Source organism: Scyliorhinus canicula, chromosome 7, assembly GCF_902713615.1.
Source record: "Scyliorhinus canicula chromosome 7, sScyCan1.1, whole genome shotgun sequence".
Classification (NCBI taxonomy): domain Eukaryota; kingdom Metazoa; phylum Chordata; class Chondrichthyes; order Carcharhiniformes; family Scyliorhinidae; genus Scyliorhinus; species Scyliorhinus canicula.
In genome coordinates, this window is record NC_052152.1 from 99,102,260 (window position 1) to 99,127,279 (window position 25,020).

Sequence of the window (25,020 nt, forward strand, 5' to 3'; positions counted from 1 at the left end):
GTTCAAGGTATTTAGGTTTGCAGAAGCATTGCAGCTTAGGATTCAAAACTTTCAGTGCAGAGTAACACAAATCTCTGGCACTTCTTTAAGTGCTTGCATTATTGCAACACATTGCTCATGTTTATGTTTCTTTAAGGTAAGACCTGCTGCGGTAAAGGCACTATCTGATGATGAAGATTACGAAGAGTACTATGATGAGGAATCTGATGCAATGCCAGACTATGTAAGCATGTAATCTTGTGTGAAACAGATGCAGCGTTTCTCGTGGGTTTGCTTTAAGTCACCTCCTGACTCTTTTTCCATGGCTCAACTGCTTCTCCTTAAATGAACTGATTCATTATTTTATAGCCTCTCTGTAAAGTGTCTTAAAATATTTTGATTAAACTTTTATCATATTTCACCCCAAAAATACAAAAAGCACACAAATTCCAAATAGTGATCCAAATAGTAAAAGTAAATCCAACTCCCCCCTTACACCCTCCTCCTGTCGTCGTCCCCCCCCCCCCCCCCCCCCCCCCCTCTAACAGCTAACAGTGATCAACTCCTTAAATTTAAAGTGTTGTCATCTCAGGTAGAAGCCTTCAATTGACCTCCTCACGGTACATTTGACCTCCTAGGGTGCAAAAACACCATTACGTCACCTAGCCACAGCCAGGCACAAGGTGTCATCACCATTCTCCCAGCTCAGGAGGATTTGCCTCCAAGCAATCAGTGAGGCGAATGCCATGGTATCTGCCTCCTCACCTGTTAGCAACTCTGGCAGGTCTGATACCCCCGTATATAGCCATCAAAGAATAGGCTCCATATTTAGGATTGCTGACATGGTGCTTAAAAAAAGAGACCTAGAAAGCCACAAGCTTGGGACAGGACCAGAACATGTGCATGTGGTTTGCAGGCCCTCTCAAACAGCGCTCACATCTAATCCTCAACCTCCTCAAAGAAACAACTCATTCTGGCCATGTGAGGTGCGCCATCAGTACTGCCTTGAGTTGGATCAGACTTCGCCTCGCACAGGATGACGAGGCGTTCACTCTGCAACAGGACTAACACCATACCTCCTCCTCCAGTATGGGTCCTAGCTCCGCCACCCATTTGACCTTCACCCCCTCTGCCAAAACGAACTCTTCTCCCAAAATCCGTCCATATACGCCAGTTGAACTACCCCGAGCTGGAAAGAATCCTATCCACTAAAGTTGAAGCCAGCACCACCGGAAACACCGAGAACATCCTTCGAGCAAAATTTCAAACCTAGAGGTACCTCGATGTGTCCGAGCTCACAAGCCCAACTTTCTCATTCAGCTCCTCCAGGCTAACAAACCACCCTTCCAGAAATAGATCACTCACTCTCTCCAGTCCCATCTCCTTCCACCCCCTCAAATGTAACATCCAGCGGCTCAAATAAGTGGTTCATATAAATAGGGGCACACCTTAACGCTGGCCCCAGCTTGAAATGCTGATGGAGTTGCTTCCATATTTTGAAAGTGGAGAGAACCATCGGGTTTGAAGAGTACTTTGCCAAAACAAAAACAGAGACACCGTCACCAGTGCCCCCCAACTGGACCCTCTGCACGAACCAGACTTCCTCACCACCCAGATAGACCCAGGTCTCCACACCACCCCAACACCTTCCCCGTATTGGCAGCCCAGTAATAAAACATCAAATTTGGCAGCTCAAGGCCCCTGACTGTCTATCCCTCTGTAGGACTCCCCTCCGAATCCTCAGGGTTTTCACCACCCAAACGCACGAACAGACTAAAAAACAGCTTCTTCCCCACGGTCACCAGACTCCTAAATGACCCTCTTATTTACTGACCTCATTAACACTACACCCTGTATGCTTCAACCGATGCCAATGCTTATGTAGTTACATTGTATATCTCGTGTTGCCCTATTATGTATTCTCATGTATTTTCTTGAATTTTGTTTAATTCCCTTTTCTAATGATCTGTTGAGCTGCTTGCAGAAAAATACTTTTCACTGTACCTCGGTACACGTGACAATAAACAAATCCAATCCAATCCCAAAGAGAAGCCACTCAATCCCCCTAACGAATGACATTGGTAAAAATATCACTGAAATAAGAACAAGAACCTCGGAAAAATGTTCATTTTGATGGATTGAACCCGGCCTGCCAAGGACAATGGGAGCTTGTCCCACCTTCACAGGTCAGCCTTAACCCTACCCGCAGTATACGTAGTCGCACCAAATCCTGCACCACCTGGACCCCCAAATACTGAAAACTAGTCCCTGTCAGGCGAAAAGGTAGCCCCCCCAGACCGCTCCCCTCCCCGAGGTGCTAACCACAAAGTACCCACTCTTTCCTAAATTTAACTTGTATCCAGAGAACGAGCCAAAGTTCTTCAATATATCAATTATGTCCCCATCACTGGCCCAGGATCCCTCACATACAGCAGGAGGCCATCAGCATGCAAGGACACCATGTTCAACCCCACTTCTAACAATTCTTCTCAACTTATTTGAGGCCCTCGGGGCTCAAGTCCCAGTGGCGCCTCCAACTGTTCCCGCAATTCCTCCCCCACCGTGGGAAACGCCAGACCCTCTAAATACTCTGCCATTCTCCGCTCATCCCCTGATGGCTCTGACCCATACAGCCTCTGATAAATTACTCGAAATGTCCCATTTATCTTGTCTGGGGTAGCGACCAGCCTACCTTCCAAATCCCCAACCTGAATGTTCTCCCTAGCAGCCTCCTGCTGTCTTAGCGGGTGAGCTAAGAGATAATTGGCCTTCTCCCCATATTCATACACCACCCCTTCAAACGCATCAGTTGGCACACTGCCCTGTCTGCAGACAGCAGGTAAAAGTGCATTTGCAGCATTTTCTTGCGTGCCAATAGTTCCACAATTGGGTCACCCGCATACCCACGGTCCACTCCCAGGATCTCATCCGCTATCCTCTGTCGCTGCTTCTTGGCCTCCCCATCCACGTACACCTTATACGGTATGATCTCCCTCTAATCACTGTCTTCAATGCCTCCCACAGAACATAGAACATAGAATAGTACAGCACAGTACAGGCCCTTGTAGAGTCTACATATTCCCTATCGGCCCTATAGATCTTCCCTCAGAACCCAATATCTGATAAGAGTCCAACCTCCATCCGGTGCGCTGCGTCCATCCTGCCTCTAACATCAGATCCACCAGGTGTGGAGCATGGTCAGATATAACCACTGCCGAATATTTCATCTTTTTCTCCCCAGGGAGAAGTATCCTACCCATGACAAAGATGTCTATCCTCGAATACACTTTGTGCACTGTGGAAAAAAATAGAATTCCTTACCCCCCTAGGCTACATAAACCGCCACAGGTCCACACCTCCGATAAATGCAGCTCATACTCTCGCCATCCAGCCACTTTGGCCTGGAGAGATCCAGCTTCGGGTCCAACACGCAGTTGAAATCCCCCCTAAAATCAGTTAGTGCGTCTCTAAATCCGGTATTGTGGCCAATAACCACCTTATAAATGTTACATCTTCCCAATTCAGGGTGTACACGTTCACTAAAACCACCACCTTCCCCTCCAATGTGCCTCCAACCATCACGTACCATTCCTCTGGTCAGCCAAGACCTTCCCCACCTGGAAACGGGAAATGCTATTGTACTTAAATGCTAACTCTTCTTCTTGAGACTTGGGGTTGAAAGGCTCACACCATCTTTGCAAGGTCAGCTAGGGATGGGCAATAAATGCTGGTGAAGCCCCCATCCCAGGAAAAATAAATGATCTATTTATTTTAAATTAATAGAAGGACAGATGAAAACCATATGAATTCTGAAAAATGGACCTAGAAATTCGATGGGCCACGTGTATTCATTTTTTTTACCTATCGCTCTAACGTGACAAGCAGGAAGTACATACTCATTACAAGCCAAGTGATGTATAGCCCTCCATTTTGGTACAGGAAAACAGAATATGAATCTAGGGCTCATGCCTGAAATTGATATTGGGCCTTTGCATTTGTAGACAAAGGATTTTACCTCTGTTTGAGTCCCCTTCTAAAATATTGTTTTGCCCTGCAAGAGACGGTATCAACTGCACTTAGGAAAACCAGACATATGTGCAGCCTAACAGGTGGTCCATAAAGGGATAACAAGATGCTATATTTTAAAACATATTGACCAGAACATGGACCCAGGGGTAGGAATGCTCCTCCCCACCCTACAAAGCAGCCACGTGAACTGCTGTCAGCCACCACCATAAACGACCACCCTACCCACTACCTTTTCCCAGATCCCATACCCTCCGTCTCAATTTTTCACCCTCTTTCTACCCCTGAATCATAGAATTTACAGTGCAGAAGGAGGCCATTCGGCCCATCGAGTCTGCACCGGCTCTTTGAAAGAGCACCCTACCCAAGCCCACACCACCCTATCCCCATAACCCAGTAACCCCACTCAACCAACACTAAGGGCAATTGTGGACGCTAAGGGCAATTTACCATGACCAATCCACCTAACTCGCACATCTTTGGACTGTGGGAGGAAACCGGAGCACCCGGAGGAAACCCACGCACGCACGGGGAGAACGTGCAGTCTCTGCACAGACAGTGACCCAGCCGGGAATCGAACCTGGGACCCTGGAGCTGTGAAGGAATTGTGCTAACCACTATGCTACCATGCTGCCCTCCCCCCTCAAATCCTCCCAGTCACCCAGCCCTTCCGGTTCCCTTTAAGAACTTAACTGCGGGTTGCTGTTGGCAGCATAGCAGTCCAACTGATCTTTGAGGCCTCGTCTCTGGAAAACTATCTGGGGAGATTGCCATTATGTGTCCACAGCTCAGTAACATCTGCTGCAGCCATTTGTCCAGTTTTGCCTTAAAAGCTGAAGGTCCAATAGAGGGACGATGATAATGCGTAAAGATAAATTCACAAATTTCGTACACACATTTAATAGGAAGCTGCACTGCAAAAACAATGCATTGGTTCAAGATTTAGCACTAAATTGTTATTGCGATCTTTTACACACACTCTTCATGCACTATTTCCTATAAAATTGGTGAATTTACCATTTAGTGATAATAAGGAATCTTTTTTCTTTATGATACCCTATTTTCTCAATTTAAATATATGCCATAGCTGTTAGAAGAAAGCTAACTTACATGTCCTTTAATTATTCAGGATAGCGACATAACAGACAGCTCTGGACATGAAGGCCAGCAGTCCTCACTGATGGAAATTCTCAATTACTGTCAGGTAAAAAGGTGATCCTTTAAATCATCTCCAGCCATTGTCGAGTTCCCACCGACCCTAACCAGTGATTGCAGATTGCAGCTTTCAAAATTGACACCCAGCTTCACTTGAGTGACAGCAAATACCGTGTGAAATCGGCAGATACCATGTGAGATCGGCAGATACCGTGCGAGATTGGCATATGCCCCATTGCATATCTAAAAGAGTGAATGTTTACTTCAAACTTGTCCAATAAACCACTGGACCTTAAGTAGTACACAGGGGTTTCAGTTAATGAATGATAACTGGACCTTCTACCGAGGGCTATACGGGAACGCAGGGATGAAACAGTTCTTCGCCAGACTGGAAATACCAGTTATGAGGGAGGACAGAAGGGGGGAATTGGACGCACCACTGGATGTGAAAGAAATCATGGAAAGCATTAGCTCCATGCAGGCAGGGGAGGCACCGGGACCGGATGGGCTCCCAGCGGACTTCCATAACAAATTTGCACCGGCCCTTGCCCCACATCTAAGGGACGTGTTCATAGACTCCTACACTAGCGCAGGCCACAATTTCACTGATACCCCAAAAAAGACAAAAGACCTGACGGAATGTGGATCATGTAGGCCCATTTAGCTGCTAAATGTGGATCCAAAAATACTCAAAGGTCCTGGCTAAAAGGCTGGAGAAATGTGTACCGGGGGTGGCCAAATAGGACCAACGGGCTTTGTCAAGGGTAGGCAACTCACTGCGAACATCAGGCGGCTGTTGAACATTATAATGACCCCTCCCCCCTGCACAGTGGGCTAAACATTTAGCACAGTAGGCTAAACAGCTGGCTTGTAATACAGAACAAGGCCAGCAGCGTGGGTTCAATTCCCATACCGGCCTCCCCGAACAGGGGCTGGAATGTGGCGACTAAGGGCTTTTCACAGTAACTTCATTGAAGCCTACTTGTGGCAATAAACGATTTATTATTATTTATTATTATTAATGGTTTGGGCGAGGAGCAGGATTCACCGCCTGGGTGAGACTCCTGTACAACGCTCCCAAGGCGAGCATTCGAACCAACACCACCAGCTCTGAATACTTCCAGCTACAAAGAGGCACAAGGCAGGGATGCCCACTGTCCCCGCTCCTATTCTCACTAGCGATCAAACCCCTGGCAATAGCCCTGCGGGACCAGCAAAAAGCTGGAAGAGCATCCAGAGAGGAGACAGAGAGTGTTTCACTCTATGCGGATGACCTGCTCCTCTCCGTCTCAAAGCTACCAAAAGCAGGCATGCGGATCCTGAAAGAGTTTGGAACTTTCTCCGGTTACAAACTTAACCTGGGCAAGAGTGAGGCATTCCCAGCAAACCCAAATGGAGGAGGGACAGAGCTGGAGGGGCTCCTGTTTAAAATAGCCCAGAACAGATTCCGATATCTAGGGATCCAAATAGCCAGGGACTGGACACAGATCCACAAGTGGCACCTGCCAAGCAGGTGGAGCAAGACAAAAAGGATCCACAGAGGTGGGGCGCACTCCCACCATACCTGGCAGGGAGATTGCAGACAATCAAAATGAACGTGCTGCCGAGTTTCCTCTTCCTGTTTCGATCCATACCGATCTTCAGCCCTCAGGCCTTCTTCCAAAATGTAGATAGCGTAATTATGGCATTTGTGTGGGGAAGGTAAGAAACCAAGAGTCCACAAATCAACACTGCAAAGGAGGAAAATCAAGGGAGGCCTGGCACTGCCAAACTTACAATACTGCCACTGGGCAGCAACAGTGGAAAGGTTGAGGGGATGGGACCACAAACCCTACTCTGAGTGGGTGCGGTTGGAGGAGGCCTCCTGCAAGGGAATGACCCTTCAGGCCCTGGCCACAGCAGCACTCCCATCCCCCTCGACGAAATACACATCTAACCCAGTGGTGGCGGCCACACTAAATTCGTGGGGCCAACTAAGACAGCACTTCGGGCTCACCAAGGTGCCCCCCATGGCCCCCATCTGCGGTAACCACAGATTCCCTCCAGCTATGCTGGATGCAACCTTTAAAAAATGGAGATAGGATGGGGGAACACTGACAGTTAGGGACTTTTACATAGGGCACAGACTAGCGACACTGAACGAACTGATGGAGTAATGGGAATTGCCGACAAGTTAGTAATGAGATACCTGCAAATAAAACACTTGCTCCGCAAAGAGACAGTAGGGTACCCCGGAGACCACACTATTAGAAGACCTGGGGCAGCACGGTAGCACAAGTGGTTAGCACTGTGGCTTCACAGCACTAGGGTCCCAGGTTCTATTCCCTGCTGGGTCACTGTCTGTGCGGAGTCTGCACGTTCTCCCTGTGTCTGCGTGGGTTTCCTCCGGGTGCTCCGGTTTCCTCCCACAGTCCAAAGACGTGCAGGTTAGATGGATTGGCCATGATAAATTGCCCTTCGTGACCAAAGGGTTAGGAGGGGTTATTGGGTGACGGAGATAGGGTAGATGTGGGGGCTTAAGTGGGTTGGTGCAGACTCGATGGGCCGAATACCTTCCTTCTGCACTGTATGTTTCTATGTTCTGATGAATATGGACAGTAAAGAAGGGGGACTCTGTGGGAAAATATATAGAATAGAATAGAATAGAACAGTACAGCACAGAACAGGCCCTTCGGCCCTCGATGTTGTGCCGAGCAATGATCACCCTACTTAAACCCACGTAACCCGTATACCCGTAACCCAACAATCCCCCCATTAACCTTACACTACGGGCAATTTAGCATGGCCAATCACCTAACCCGCACATCTTTGGACTGTGGGAGGAAACCGGAGCACCCGGAGGAAACCCACGAACACACGGGGAGGACGTGCAGACTCCACACAGACAGTGACCCAGCCGGGAATCGAACCTGGGACCCTGGAGCTGTGAAGCATTGATGCTAACCACCATGCTACCGTGAGGCCCCCTGGACAGCTACTGGACAGAGCCCGAACACCATTGGACGAGACCAGATGGAAAGGGGGGGGGGGGGAGCCAAGCCCAAATGTGGCAATCTTCAGGGTATCAGAGCAGCCAGAGCTACACATGGGGAAGAGGGCTGACGCCCTAGCTTTCGCTTCCCTAATCGCACACCAGAGAATCCTGCTTGACTGGCGATCAGCATCACCACCCATAGCTGCCGGCTGGCTTGCTGACCTTTCAGAATTTCTCCACCTGGTGAATATCAAATATGCTATCTGAGGGTCAGAAGAAGACTTCCTTACTGCATGGGGGCAATTTGTCGGTCTGTTCCAAAACTTGTTCGATGCCAACAACAGCCAATAGAACTGGAAGGATTTGAAAGGGAAAAGGAACAAAGACAAAGATGATCATCAGTAACACACAACGGGGGCGGGGGGGGTGGGGGATTGAACCTGGATCCCTGGTGCTGTGAGGCAGCAGTGCTAACCAATATAGAATTTCACAGCTCAGAAGGAGGCAATTCGACCCATCGTGCCATTGCTATCTCATTGAATGCGCTATCCCAATGAGGCCTTTCCCTTTAGCCCTGCATATGTTTCCCCTTTAAGTACTTATCTAATTCCCATGTGAAAACCATTAATCTGTTTCCCCTGCCTTTTCAGGCAATACTTTTGAGATATGTGTTCTCCTTTTGTCAACGGGATTGAATGGGAGCACAGTAGAGGAAGATTGGGCAGGAACATTTGCAGATCACATAGTGGAGCCATCCAATTTTCTTAGGCGGGCGTAGTACTAGCATGCAGACCTCCCTGCCCATTGTTTCCCTAAGTCCACACTTAGGTGGTCTGTTAATTCCGAGTGCAGTACGAGGAAATCGGACGCAAATAAATCTCCAAATAATTGTCTCGAAATTATAAATTCAGAGGGATGATAGATAATGTTTAAAATCAGTGAATTAAAATTTCTGCTGAAATAGTAGAGAGAGAGGAATATGAGAGAAGTATATAAGTGTTTGTATTGGTTTTCTGATGGGATAATTTCAAGCCCAATCTCCTAACATCTGTTCTACAGATGAAGCCAAACAGCTGAATAATTAATGTCAGCCAGAAAGTAAATCTATTAGTTTTGAGAATAATTTGTCTTGCTAGGCAACTCTAACTGTAAACAGACAGGTTTTATTTTAGTCGCAAGTTGTAGCAACTGTTTATTCAAATGTCTAGAATTTATCAACAAGTGTTGTGATCCAGTTGGACTAAATATGGATTCAGGACCCTAGGGCTTCAAAACACCATCTGATTTGATGATCTGGAGAGGTGTATAATGGGTGGTTAGTCAAGTAGGGCCTGGCTTCCCCAGTAGTATATAATTTGGGAGGTGAATGTGTGTGAAATCAAAGGATTTACTAGTGTATTACTTTTATTTGCAGAGAATTCCGTATTCTAATCACACTGTATAAAGAAGGAGTTTCTCACATTTCTTTGAGCTATTGTCCTAAGTTTATGTACGCTCCTAACTGTCTTTCGCAGCAGTGAAAACAACCAAGGGCGGAATTCTCCGCCAGGCCCGACGCCGTCGTGAAACCCAGAGAGGTTCATGACGGCGTCGGAGGCCGCTCCTGGCCCCCTATTCACCCCCCACCGGGGGGCTAGGAGGGCCGTGCCGTGAATCTCGGCCGCCGGGCCTTGTCGCTGGCGTCAAGGCCCGGCGCGCCGAGAATGACGCGGCCGACGCGCCTAATGACATCAGCCGCGCATGTACGGGTTGGCCGGCTCCAACCCGCGCATGCGCGGCTGACGTCACGACGGCTGACGGCTCAAACCCGCGCATGCGCGGTTCCCGTCTTCCCCTCCGCTGCCCCGCAAGACGTGGCGGCTTGGTCTTGCGGGGCGGCGGAGGGGAAAGAGTGCATCCCATTGAGACGCCGGCCCGACAATCAGTGGGCACCGATCGCGGGCCAGTCCCCTCCCGAGCACGGTCATGGTGCTCACTCCCCTCTCCGCCCCCCACTAGCCACAAAACAGCTGCTGGCGCCATGTTCACGCCGGCAGCGACCAGGTGTGGTTGCCGCCGGCGTGAACCGGTCGGGAACGGCCGGCCGCTCGGCCCATCCGGGTCGGAGAATCGCGGGCTGCCGTGAAAAATGGCGGCCCGCAATTCTCCGAGCGGTGTGTCGCGTTTTGGGGGGGGGGGGGGGGGGGAGAATCGCGGGGGGTGCCAGAGTGGCCCTCCTGCGATTCTCCCACCCGGCGTGGGAGCGGAGAATTGCGCCCCAAGTGTTCCTTATTGACAATTGGAAAAATTCCCCATTCCTTCAGATTTTTCACAACCTTGACATTCGGTTTGGTTCCTGCAGAGCTTCTGACCCATAATCCCCTCAAAATCCTGGAACTGCACCCAGCAAGTTGCTAATGCTGCCTGAATACTTACAATTCAATGGCATTACCATCACTGAATCCCTCACTGTCAACATCCTGGGGGTTTGCCATTTACTAGAAACTGAACCGGACTAGCCATATAAATACTGTGGCTATCAGAGCTGGTCAAAAACTACGAATCCTGTGGCGATTAACTAACCTGACTCCCCAAAGCCATCTTCAAGGCACAATCGGGAGTGTGATGGAATACTCTCCACTTGCCTGGACGAGTGCAGCTCCAACAACACTCAAGAAGCTCAACACCATCCAGGCCAAAGCAGCCCACTTGATTGGTCCTCCTTCCACAAACATTCAATCCCTCCACCGCCGATGAACAGTGGCAGGCGTGTGTACCATCTACAAGATGCACTGCAGAAGCTCACCAAGGTTCCTTAGGCAGCACCTTCAAAACCCACGGCCGCCAACACCTCGAAGGTCAAGAACAGCAGATAGCCGGGAACACCACCATCTGGAAGTTTCTCTCCAAGTCACTCACCATATTGACTTGGAAATATATCGGTGTTTCTTCACTGTCGTTGGGTCATAATCCTGGAACTCCCTCCCTAACAGCATAGTGGGTGTACCCAGACCTCGGGGACTGAAGCAGTCCAAGACTGCAGCCCACCACCACCTTCGCAACGCCACCTAGGGATGGGCAATAAATACTGGCCTAACCAGCGACGCCCACATCCCATACATGAATTTTTTTTAATATAGCAATCAAGAGTAGCATTCAGTCTTCCAAGCCTCTGCTTGGGTGCCAACAACCGTTTCTCTGGAGCCATTGGGACAGTCTTGATGGTTCTGGGAAGAAAAAACCAAAAAATGCTAGTAGATCAGCACCTCGTAAAGAAAAAGAGATTAACATTTTCACTACCAACAGATTTTTAATGAAGTTTGGCATCTAAATATTAATCAAGCTTTCTGTCACAAATGCGGACTGATCTTCTGTGAATTTTCTGCTTGCACATTTCTAATTTGCAACTTTGCTTTTGGTTTCTTCATGCTACTAGTTCTGATTTAATTGAAAAACTGCGTGATCTGATTTTAACCAGTAGCTAAGGCCAGTAGCAAAATATTATCCTTGTTCTGTTGTGCAGGCTTTGCCACATGGATTACTTTTGGCAAAAAAATGCAAACTGTACAAAGAAAGATACATTTAGGAGGGACAGCTCTCGACGTACAAACAGTAAGATGTGGAGTTAAAACTAAGAAGCAACTTTAACTCAAAATGTTGGAAGGGATTTTCCACACTCCCATGCGGAGTGTTTCTTGGTGCTGGGAGGCAGCCTGCCATTGGCCGGCAGCGGGATCTTCTGGTCCCACCACTGCCAATGGGATTTCCCACTAAATCCACTCCCCGCCGCCGGGAAACTGGCTGCGAGGATTTGCCGTTGGCAGGTCTGGAAGATCCCGCTGTTGAGAATGACTGGAAAATCACCCCAGTTATTTTTACCCCGATTTTTAAAAAAGAATGCACTTTACCGTCATTGTAGCTGTAATAGTCTCTGTTTTGTGACATGCATGCTGTTTTTGACCCATTTTTACTATTGGTGTAGGTTATATATTCTACCATCCGAAGACTGGACAAAAAAACGGAAGTGATTCAGAGGCAAGTGTCAGATCTACGGCAAGGGAGAACAAGATTTTTTGCTAAGCAAGTAAGCTTCCCTTTATATTATTAATACTAGCATCCTGCTGTCAGTCTCTGCTGTTGTGAAACTGATCCTGTTGTTTACTTTGTGTTCATTAACTGCATCAAATTTGAGCCTCCATGCACTGCTGCCCCTGCTGACAATGGGCCCGAATTAACCATTAATTTAACTGAATTGGTTACCCGTCAACCAATCTACACACCCGACCCTTCCATTCTCAACCCTTTGTGGGGGTGAAAGATTCTGCCCTTGGAACCAGCCTATGTAATCACGCTAGACTCCATTGTGCAATGCAGAGATCAAAAGCAGACCTTCCTGCGTTTATCAAAACTGCAGGCTGTAGTCTGTGGAAGAATCATGTACAAGCTATTGTGTGTTGATGATGCGGTTGCTTCTTGGAACCTGAAAGGTGGCCCCTTGCTTTCAAAGAGATTTTATTTTAAAACATCTTGTGCTGTTTTGTTAAACAGACTGGCTCCACTTGTTTTGATTCTTTGTACCCTCTGCCCATTCGGCATTCAAAGCAAGCAATGCTACTCAAGATCGACTGCTCCCTGATGCTTCTTGCACAATCGTAGTGCATCATGCAAAATAAGAAGTATTAAGCTATAGCTTAAAAGAGCTGACCTGATATAATAGTCATAGATTGTTGGCTCAGAGTCCACAAAGCAAAATAGGGGTAATTTTGTGAATCCGTGTTTTAGGAGGGGAGCCTCATAGGCCAAGAGGCACATATTCAAAACTCGGATACAGACTCACCCAATTTTACAGACGCCGGATTGCTAATGCATTACACTTCTGAAATGCATTATACTTGTGATACATTGTTACCCTTTATTGTGAACCTGTGATGCTGAAGTCTGTAACCTGGAGTCTTTGGAGCATGCCCAAGGGGCTGAATTGTCAAATCCTATTCCTGTGTGCAGTTGAAGGTGCACAGTTGCATATTTTAGTTCAAATTAGAAGTCTTTTGCACATTGTGCATTCAATGTTACGCTATCTTCGAACCTGGTACAGGTGGCCCAGTAAGAGAAGGAAAAGATTGTTTCAGGCGTCAGATTCTGTCAGATCCCACTGCTGTGCAACGTAGCTGGTCGACTGCACCAGGCACAGATATCTGGGATTCACAGATGAGAAATAGGCAATGGTATTGAACTTTAGCAGGGAGACAGTGACAGAACTGTATCATCCCTTTTAAGAAAACCTCCAGACAACATCTAACATCTGTATGGCATTGGCTGTAGTTATCAATGTCGCCAGTTCAAATCTATTAGATGTTCCACATTCTAACCAAGTTATTCTGAATTCCTGATTGGATTTACTTGTGATTATCATATCTCTAAGACCCCGAGTTTTAGGTTCCCACAGTGGGACTATCTTCTCTACATCTATATACCCTATGAACCCCCTTCAGAATTTTAATTTTAATTATTAATTCACCTCTCAGTCTTTTCCAAACTGTTCAATCTTTCTAGAAAGTTCTAACTCCAGTGACATTTGACGATTGATTTAATGTGTCTATTTTTGCTGCAGAGGCAGGTCTTGGCATCGCTTTCCAATGGCTATAACCAGAAATTGAAAAGAAAAATGGGACTGAAGTCTGCTGAGAAGGCGAGAACGAAGAGAATCGACTGTTCCAGTCTGACTGAACAGAGTGAATCAAGTGACTGTAATGAACCAATAATAATTCAGGTTGAAGATGACATGACCGATGCAATTGTTGATGAGAAACCAAATGTTTCGACGTCCTTTCATTCCGCGGAACATACCCTTGAGAACCTGGTGCCAGCAACTAGCTCAACTGGTCTAGTGCCACAATGCTCAGTCCGAAACCCAGAGTTTCAACATCCTTGTCAGAAGCCACACACCATGCCTGCTACATACAAAATGAGCAAGCCACACGGCAGCTATGGTCAACGGTCAGTGCTCCAGCAGCTAGAAATAAAAGAAACTTCTCAGGCAGAAGAAAATACTTGCCAGAACATCACGTTAGCACTGGATTGTATCAACCACGTGGAGACTTTGAAGCAGGATCCAGCGCCACAACATTCAGTCTTTGACCTTTCAAAGAATAGCTTTGGTAAGTAGGTACTGTTGTTAGATGGCCAGTGACTTGATTTTATACCAAGAATGAAAAGACCTTATCATGGCGAGATTGCCCATGCTACCAGAGCAAATTTGGAATTTCAATTGACTTTACCCAGAGAGACCCCATTACATTTCTTGGCCCTGGTCAGCTGGTAAGGGAAATGGAGGCGGGATGTGATTTAAAAATCGCTGGCTTTGAAAGCAGACAAAGGCAGGCCAGCAGCACGGTTCAATTCCCGTACCAGCCTCCCCGAACAGGCGCCGGAATGTGGCGACCAGGGGCTTTTCACAGTAACTTCATTTGAAGCCTACTTGTGACAATAAGCGATTTTCATTTTCATTTTTCATTTCAGAGGATTTATTGCTATGATGTACTGCACCATTCAGTTGATAAATAGAGTTAGACCCAATAACGCGAAGAACAGTCTTGTTTGTGCAGATCATGTTAGGTTAGTTTAAAACTAACTAAGTAAACTTAGTTTACTTCTTTTTTTTTTAACCCTGACTCAACTATTTTTTTAGCATGCCGGAGACACTTGTTCTTTCTGTATTACTTTCCTGTTGAATGATGTGACGGGGTTGGTGCACTTCCTCCCCCACTGAAGTATCTTGAATCGGTAGTGTATTTCTTTCTTGCAGATACCCTTTGGTTGTTCAGTACAGGAAAAGGATGAGGTGACTTTGGTCATCAGCAGGTACTTCTAAGCTCTAATGCACTATTGCATCAGCAGTTAAGTACTGCTAGAGATCCATGATATGCTTAAAAAAAAGATAAACATAGGGCGAGGATAACAATAGAGAAGATAAAATAGAAAGAAATGAATGGAATGTGTAATAATCCCCAGAGTGACTGATAACTTAAAAAGAAATAAATGTGTTTCCCAGGGGCCGACAGAGAGCATCACACAGCAAAATATTTCACGTTTCAGGACTTTAACACATTGGCCTAGATTTGCATGGAGTGGGTAGAGACTCCCGGGCTTATCCAAAATGGCGCTGGTAACCTGTTTGCCCCCATTTCCAACTGATCCTACTTTTGCTGGTAAGGGAAATGGAGGCGGGATGTGATTCACATATGGATACACCCGAATCCAGCAAGGTCATTTGAACTCTGTGCTGAGTTAAATCCGGCCCCATTCTCTCTGGAGTGAGAACCTCATCCCACAGTATGTGGAATTACAAATTTTTAGAATAGACTAAATGTTCATAAAGGACGGTTAAGGTCTGTGGAACTATCAAGATGTCGAGTTGTTTAAATTCCCTCACCCGTGTGTCCCAAAAATGTGCTCTGTGTGCTTGCAGTTTCAATAGATGTTCGCTGACATAACCTTACATACTGTCAATATAGCATTATTATTATTTGACTGCTTTCACAACCTACAACATGTCATTATTCCAGGTGGTGTGGGTGGGTGGGTGGATTTGCAAGTGTGGAATACAGTCAGGCTTACCAACCCTGGAAGCTGACCGTAGGCGGGGCACCAGGGTGGACACGAACCAAGGCAAACTGGTTGTAATGCCCACATTGATTCTTTAGGAATTTTATCCCAGTTGTTTTAAAAGTTGTTGGTCCCTCTAACCCTTATCCTCACGCCCTCTTGCCTCCACACTGACCCCTCATCGTCAAGAAGGACTTGGACAGGCTAGGAGACTAGGCAGAGAAGTGGCAGAATACGATGTGGAAAAGTGTGAGGCTATGCACTTTGGTAGGAAGAATGGAGGCACAGGCTATTTTCTAAATGGGAAAAGGCTCAGGAAATCAGAAGTACAAAGGGACCTAGGAGTCCTAGTTCAAGATTCTCTTAAGGTTAATGTGCAGGTTCAGTCGGCAGTTAAGAAGGCAAATGCAGTGTTAGCATTCATGTCGAGAGGGCTAGACTACAAAAGCAGGGATGTACCTCTGAGGCTGTGTAAGGCTCTGGTCAGACAGTATTTGGAGTATTGGTCCCCGTATCTAAGGAAGGATGTGCTGGCATTGGAAAGGGTCCTGAGGAGGTTCACGAGAATGATCCCTGGAATGAAGAGCTTGTCATATGAGGAGCGGTTGAGGACTCTGGGTCTGTACTCTGGGTAGGGATGAAAGGGTCGACGTATGAGGAGAATTTAAACAGTTTGGGCTTATACTCGCTGGAGTTTACAAGGATGAGAGGGGACCTAATCGAGGTGTATAAAATACTAAATGGGATTGATGAAGTAAATGTCGACCAAATGTTCCCCCTTATGGGGCAATCTCGGATGAGAGGTCACCGATATAGATTGAAAGTTGATAGATTTAAAACTGAGATGAGGAGGTGCTACTTCCGCAGAGGGTGGTGAATTTGTGGAACTCAATGCCCCATAGTGCAATGGAGTCCGAATCATTAAATGGTTTCAAGAGGGAGATAGATATATTTCTGGTTTTAAAAAAAACAAGTTAAAGGTGTCATAATATACACCAGTATATCATGGTGCAGACACATACTGACGGACATACACTAGGACCAATCAACATGCACAAATACCGCAGCCAATCACCAGTTAGACTACACACACTATAAAGGCAGAGGGCATCACTTTTCCCACTCATTCTGGATGCTGCCTCTCAGAAGCACAAGAGCTCATCAAGTATAGTACACACTCACACCACGTGCTGAGAGATTCAACTGGTTCGGACAGGCACAGGTCTCTAGTTAAACTAGCATCATTTAAACCCACAGTTCTCGTATGTCTATTATTTTATAAGTAGTTAATAAAATAGAGTTGAACCTTCATCAGTGTTGGTGGCATATGTTAGCTTTGCAAGTCTACACTGCCCAACACTTCATGGTACCAGTAGTTGAGGGATGTTAGTACTTCTAAGGCCTACCTACCAGTGATCAGCCTTCCACCAGTCTTCAGCCATCCTGCAGTATGGACACTGTTCGCCTGCCGCCGCCCCTCCGCATTGCTGGGAACCTGGGCTCCAATTGGAAGATTTTTAAACAGCGCTTCCAGCTATACCTCGAGGCCAGGACCTGGAAGCTGCCTCGGAAGATTGCTCTCTTCGTCTCCACAGCCGGGGACCATGCCCTCCACATCTTTAACTCGCTCACCTTCGCTGATGGGGAGGACAAATCAAAGTTCAAGACAGTCCTTTTAAAGTTCGACAGCCACTGTGAGGTCGAGGTCAACGAGAGCTTCGAGCGATATGTATTTCAGCAGCGCCTACCGGGTAAGAACGAACCTTTCCAGTCCTTTATTACCCACCTCCGTGTCCTTGCGCAGTCCTGCAACTATGGGTCCACCTCTGACTCCATGATCCGTGACCAGATATTTTTTGGTGTGCAGTCCGAGCCCCTTCGCCAGCAGCTACTTAAAGTGAAATAGCTCACCCTGTCCACGACAATTGAGACCTGTTTGTTCCATGAAAACGCCTCCACGCGATATTCCCGCATCCAGGCCGCCGAAACGGCGCGGCAAGCTCCCCACGAGGCAGAACGGGTCCAAATTATAAAGTCTCTCCTGGGTCTGGACGATGGCGGCCATTTTGCGTGCTTTTCGCGGGCTCCCGCGCTGACACGCAACGAACGTGGTGACGTCGAGGACCGTTCTGTGCAGGCCGCACCTTGCTGGATCGCCTCGCGCATGCACGGCGGCACAACGAACGTGCCGACGCAATGGCGTGCGGCAATTGTGGCTTCGCCCACTTAAAGCGGCAATGTCCCTCGAAGGCCCGACGCTGTCTGCAGTGTGGCAAAACTGGCCACTATGCTGTTTTCTGAGGTCCACCCAGCCTGCTACTTTCAGGAGATCCAGCCAGCCCCGCAGAGATGTCCGAGCCATTCAGCCCATAATCAACGAACCTGTTCCAGACCTGTCTTCCAACTTTGACAGCGATGACCTGCAAGCCCATTTCCAAGTTGGCATCATAACCAAGAACAGGATGTCTCCTAAGCGCAGCACCAAACCCATCCCAATACACAGCATTGATCCGGATGATGAGTGATGTGCCACCCTTACGGTCAACCGGTCCCCAGTGAGGTTCTGCCTGGACACTGGTGCCTCTGCCAATCTCATTACGTCGTCTGACCTTTGCAACTTCTGTGTCCAGCCTGTCATCCTGCCATCCTGCCATTTGCATGCCAACTGCTTGACTATAACGGGAATGCCATCGCTGCCAGTGGCTCCTGCCAACTCGAGGTGACACACCGTGCTCACACAGCTGTCCTATCCTTCGAGATTGTTGCCGCCTCGAAAGCCTCCTTGCCTGGTGCGCAGGCATGCAAGCTGCTGAACTTGGTGCAGAGGGTTCACTCTCTCCCTCCCAGCGACGTGTCTGCCTCTCCTGACACCGACTTCAGGGCGCAACTCGATGCCATCATCCAGCACTACCACGATGTCTTCAAGGGCATGGGCACACTCCTGTCCGTATACATACAAGATTCTACTCAAGTCCAAGTGGTACTCAAGCAGGGTAGCATGGTGGTTAGCATAAATGCTTCACAGCTCCAGGGTCCCAGGTTCGATTCCCGGCTGGGTCACTGTCTGTGTGGAGTCTGCACGTCCTCCCCCTGTGTGCGTGGGTTTCCTCCGGGTGCTCCGATTTCCTCCCACAGTCCAAAGATGTGCGGGTTAGGTGGATTGGACATGCTAAATTGCCCGTAGTGTCCTAATAAAAGTAAGGTTGGGGGGGTTGTTGGGTTACGGGTATAGGGTGGATACGTGGGTTTGAGTAGGGTGATCATGGCTCGGCACAACATTGAGGTCCGAAGGGCCTGTTCTGTGCTGTACTGTTCTATGTTCTATGTTCTATGGTACATGCACCTCGCAGAGTTCCAGTGCCCTTTAAGGACCACCTCAAGCAACAGCTCCAGGACCAAGGGGTCATATCCAGAGTCACGAAACCGACTGACTGGGTGAGTTCCATGGTCTGCGTGAAGAAACCGTCCGGCGAGCTAAGGATCTGCATAGATCCAAAGGACCTTAATCAGAATATCATGCGGGAGCACTACCGATTCCAAAACATGAGGAACTCACGTGTGAAATGGCCCATGCCAAACTCGACGCCTCAAAAGGCTTCTGGCAAATCCAGCTGGATGAATTGAGCAGAAAGCTGTGTACATTCAACACGCCCTTTGGCAGATACTGCTACAACCGAATGCCATTTGGCATCATCTCAGCGTCCAAAGTATTCCAAAGAATAATGGAACAGATGATGGAGAGAATCGACGGCGTCCGGGTATACGTCGCGACATTATAATCTGGTCCATCACCCCACAGGAACACATCAGCCGTCTCAAGCGCGTCTTCAATCGCATTCTCGAACATGTCCTCCGCCTCAATAGGGCCAAATGCTCCTTCGGCCAGTCGGCCAATAAGTTCCTAGGTGATCACATCTCCCATTTAGGGGTGCGTCCGGATGAGGACAAGATTGGGGCGATCACGTCCATGAAAACGCCCGAGGACAAAAAAGCGGTCCTCCATTTCCTGGGCATGGTGAATTTCCTCGGGAAGTTTATTCCGAATCTCGCCTCGCACACCACAGCCCTCAGAAACCTGGTTCGTAAAACAACAGACTTCCAGTGGCTCCCGGCCCACGAGCTCGAGTGGAGGGAACTGAAGGCCAAGCTTTCCACAGCCCCAGTGCTGGCTTTTTTTCGACCCGAACAAAGAGACTAAATTCTCTACGGATGCCAGTCAGTCTGGGATTGGAGCCGTGCTCGTGCAACATGATGAGGCCTTGTCATTGGCCCCTGTTGCGTATGCGTCATGGGCAATGACCCCCACGGAACAGCACTACGCGCAAATTGAGAAGGAGTGCCTCGGCCTTCTAACCGGTGTCGTGAAGTTCCACGACTATGTATATGGACTTCCGTAGTTCACTGTTGAAACCGACCATCATCCGCTCGTCAACATAATACAAAAGGACTTTTGAATGACATGACGCCTCGCCTCCAACGCATCCTACTCAAACTACTGAGGTATGACTTCCAACTCGTTTATACTCCTGGCAAGGAACTTGTTGGTGCCGACGCCCTCTCTCGGTCGGTCACCACTCCATGCGATCACGAAGGGTTCGTTTGCCAAGTCGATGCTCAAGTTCAGTTCGCAGCCTCCCACTTGCCAGCATTGGAAGCACGCCTGGTACAAATGTGCTGCGAGACAGCGGCTGACCCCCTTCTGCAGCGTGTCATGCCTTTAATGACGGACGGGTGGCTCAAGGGCCAATGCCCACAATTTTACAATGTTCGTGACGATCTGGCAGTTGTTGACGGTTTTCTCCTAAAGTTAGACCGCATCGTGATCCTGCACAGCATGCGCCAGCTGGTCCTAGAGCAACTGCATGAAGGCCATCTAGGAGTTGAAAAATGTTGCCACAGGGCCAGGGAAGCTGTCTATTGGCCGGGCATTAACGATGACATCGCCAATGCGGTACTCAACTGCCCCACCTGCCAGCGTTTTCAACCCGCCCAACCTCGGGAGACCATGATGCCCCATGAGTTGGTCACATCGCCCTGGGCCAAGGTGGGCATTGACCTGTTGCACGCATTGGGCAGGGACTAAGTCCTAATCATTGATTACTTCTCCAACTACCCGGAGGTCACAGGTTACACGACCTCGCCTCTTCTGCTGTCATTCGGGCGTGCAAGGAGACGGTCACCCGGCATGGCATCCCGCTCACAGTGATGTTGGACAATGGCCCCTGTTTCACAAGCCAGGAATGGGCCAGCTTCGCCCGACAATACAACTTTGCACACATCACGTCCAGTCCCCTATACCCTCAGTCCAACGGCAAGGCAGAAAAGGGGGTTCATATAGTCAAGAGGCTGCTCTGCAAGGCTGCCGATGCCGAGTCTGACTTCTATCTCACTCTGCTAGCCTATCGCTCTGCCCCGCTCTCCACTGGGCTGTCACCTGCGCAGTTACTGATGAACCGCACCCTCAGGACGACGGTGCCGTCGATTCACACCCCGAATCTCGATCATGTCCCTGTGCTTCACAGGATGCAGACGTCTCAGGCGAAGCAAAAAGCGACACACAACTCACGTGCTGCTGATCTCCCCAACATCCAGCCAAACGACACGGTTCGCATTCATCTTCTGGATGGTGGCTGGTCTGCACCTGCTGTTGTCCTCAAGCAGGTGGCCTCCCATTCCTTCCTGGTCCGCTTACCGGATGGATCCATTCAGCGCCGCAATCGGCGTGCCCTTCGCCTCGTTCCACAGTCGTCACGGGATCCTCCGAACAGTTCCTCTGCTGACCCTGCCATGGACTGTGCAGAGCTTCCGGTCACTCTGCCTCCCCCTGACGGTGCTGCAGCCCACCCAGCTCCTGACCTGCCGGCTATTGACCCACCCTTGAGACGGTCAACCAGAGTTCGTCGCCCACCTCAGAGACGGAATTTATGAACTTTGCCAATATGTGGACTCTCTGAGATGTTTCCTTCCCTGTTAAAATTGTTTTCTATTGGTTTGTAAATAGCATTGTTCTTGTTCAAGTTGCTGCATATTAATTATCTGCACCAGGCACCTTCCCTTGTATATAGCTTTGTTTCCTGTATATAGATTTGTGCATATGTCTTCGTACCTCACACTTAGTTAGGCACATTCTTCACACACCCACACTATTTATTGTCACACATTCACATCAACATTTTTTTAAAAGGGGAGGATGTCATAATATACACCAGTATATCATGGTGCAGACTCATTTTGAAGGACATACACTAGGACCAATCAACATGCACAAATGCCTCAGCCAATCACCAGTTAGAATACACACACTATCAAGACAGAGGGCATCACTTTTCCCGCTCATTCTGGATGCTGCCTCTCAGAAGCACAAGAGCTCATCAAGTATAGTACAGACTCACACCACGTGCTGAGAGATTCAACTGGTTCGGACAGGCACAGGTCTCTAGTTAAACTAGCATCATTTAAACCCACAGTTCTCGTATGTCTATTATTGTATATGATGTGGAGATGCCGGCGTTGGACTGGGGTGAGCACAGTAAGAAGTCTTACAACACCAGGTTAAAGTCCAACAGGTTTGTTTCAAACACGAGCTTTCGGAGCACAGCTCCTTCTTCAGGTGAATGGAAAGGCTTGTTCCAGAAATGTTTATATAGACACAGTCAGAGATGCCCGGAATGCGAGCACCTGCAGGCAATCAAATCATCAAAGATGCAGAGAGAGAGGTAACTCCAGGTTAAAGAGGTGTGAATTGTCCCAAGCCAGTTCAGTCGGTAGGCCTCTGCAAGTCCAGGCTTGTTGGTGGGGGCCGAATGTAATGCGACATGAATCCCAGATCCCGGTTGAGTCCGCATTCATGCGTGCGGAACTTAGCTATAAGTTTTTGCTCAGCAATTTTGCGTTGTCGCGTCTCCTGAAGCCCTCCTTGTAGAATGCTGACCCGGAGATCAGAGGCTGAATGTCCTTGACTGCTGAAGTGTTCCCCAACTGGAAGGGAACAGTCCTGCCTGTTGATAGTCGCACGATGCCCGTTTATTCGTTGTCGTGGCAACGGCATCGTGCGACTATCAACAGGCAGGACTGTTCCCTTCCAGTTGGGGAACACTTCAGCAGTCAAGGACATTCAGCCTCTGATCTCCGGGTCAGCATTCTACAAGGAGGGCTTCAGGAGACGCGACAACGCAAAATTGCTGAGCAAAAACTTATAGCTAAGTTCCGCACGCATGAATGCGGACTCAACCGGGATCTGGGATTCATGTCGCATTACATTCGGCCCCCACCAACAAGCCTGGACTTGCAGAGGCCTACCGACTGAACTGGCTTGGGACAATTCACACCTCTTTAACCTGGAGTTACCTCTCTCTCTGCATCTTTGATGATTTGATTGCCTGCAGGTGCTCGCATTCCGGGCATCTCTGACTGTGTCTATATAAACATTTCTGGAACAAGCCTTTCCATTCACCTGAAGAAGGAGCCGTGCTCCGAAAGCTCGTGTTTGAAACAAACCTGTTGGACTTTAACCTGGTGTTGTAAGACTTCTTACTATTATTGTATAAGTAGTTAATAAAATAGAGTTGAACCTTCATCAGTGTTGGTGGCATATGTTAGCTTTGCAAGTCTACACTGCCCAACACTTCAAAAGGGATATGGAGAACAGGTGGGGAGGTGGATTTGAGACCAGGAAGAGATCAGCCATGATTTGATTGAATGAGGGAGCAGGCTCGAAGGGCTGAATTGCCTCCCTCTGCTCCTAATTCCTATGTTCCTAAAGGTGAATTTGAGCGCAGTATGGAGCCCATTAAGACATGATGGAAATTATTGCATGTTGCTGTGGATTTAAACATAGTAAACATACCACCCACATATCAATTAAAATGAAAGGAGTAGGATGTTAGGTGTCATTCCACAATCAGCACACTCTTCTCGTACTGTATAAAGTTGTTGTTTCTCCTAACACTGGAATTCTTGCAATTGTCCTGATGAATGCAAGACAAAATACTTTGACAAAATAGCTTTTTTCAGCAGTGCTCAAGTTCTGTACTACCAAAAGGATATAAAAGCTACACTTTCCAGTCAGTGTAGTGCTGCACTGGACACTGCATTGGAGTGTTAGTCTGGGTTCAAGGTGTGCAATATGGCTACATCCCTCAGTCGTCTTACTTGGAAGTTAGATGTACTGAGTCAACTCAGGAAAGTATTTTGAGAACATTGGTGGGGTGGGGAAAGAAGCAAACAAAAAATCTTGAATCTATTTGTCTGAATTAAGCAAGATAACTTGAATTTGAAGTGAAGTCCACTTAAGCCATTTTTGTCTGTTGGAAATAAGTTTATTAATATACACAGAATATTTTAGCTCATTCCTGTGAAGCCAAACCTGCTATGACTATTTCAAATCCTGAAGTAAAATGGAACTGTTGTGCTGATACATTAATAGGTGAGTTCAGATAATATGACGGATTTGGAGGATTTATTACCATCCATGAAAAATTTAAATTTTAATCTTTATTGTCACAAGTAGGCTTACATTAACAATGTAATGAAGTTACAGCGCCACATTCCCCTCACGCCTGTTCGGGTACACGGAGGGAGAATTCAGAAAGTCCAAATTACCTAACAGCACATCTTTTGGGACTTGTGGGAGGAAACCCACGCAGACACGGGGAGAAAATGCCGACTCCACACAGACAGTGACCCTAGCCGGGAATCGAACCTGGGACGCTGGCGCTGTGAAGCAACATTGCTAACCACTGTGCTGCTGTGCCGCCCCCTCTTGTCAAAACAAAATCCTCTTGTCGAAAATAGAACTTGGATAAACTTCACTTGCAATCATTCGAGTAACAGGCCAGAATTTTTATGCGTAGAGTATCTCTGGATCCCGATGACATGAATGAAGAAGATGTGGAGATGCCGGCGTTGGACTGGGGTGAGCACAGTAAGAAGTCTTACAACACCAGGTTAAAGTCCAACAGTGGCGAGGTATTCACCTGAGGAAGGAGCTGCGCTCCGAAAGCTCGTGTTTGAAACAAACCTGTTGGACTTTAACCTGGTGTTGTAAGACTTCTTACTATGAATGAACAACACCAAGCTCAGCTTGTATTCTGTGTTATCACCTGAATCACACTCTCACCTTCATTTTATTAATTGTGGAAAGAAAATGTTTCATATAATTTGATTCGATAAGTTCTTTTTTTTAACCTATTCTTTCACAGGATGTGGGTGTGGCTGGTGAGGCCAGCATTTATTGTCCATCCCTTATTGCTCTTGCGAGGTTGGTAATGTACGTATAGAATATACACACAGGAAACATGCTG

The 25,020-nt window shown here is 47.8% G+C and overlaps 1 protein-coding gene across 2 annotated transcripts in view; it reads left to right on the forward strand.

The window, feature by feature from the left end:
- The window catches only part of LOC119969217 (BEN domain-containing protein 2-like), a 174,785-nt gene that overhangs the window by 74,205 nt on the left and 75,560 nt on the right, over positions 1–25,020 (forward strand). For both annotated transcript variants that reach the window (XM_038802528.1, XM_038802529.1), the window contains 4 exons: positions 137–223; positions 5,135–5,209; positions 12,096–12,197; positions 13,725–14,271. In XM_038802528.1, the coding sequence (XP_038658456.1) occupies positions 137–223; positions 5,135–5,209; positions 12,096–12,197; positions 13,725–14,271 (811 nt within the window). The remainder of the gene's footprint in view (positions 1–136; positions 224–5,134; positions 5,210–12,095; positions 12,198–13,724; positions 14,272–25,020) is intronic.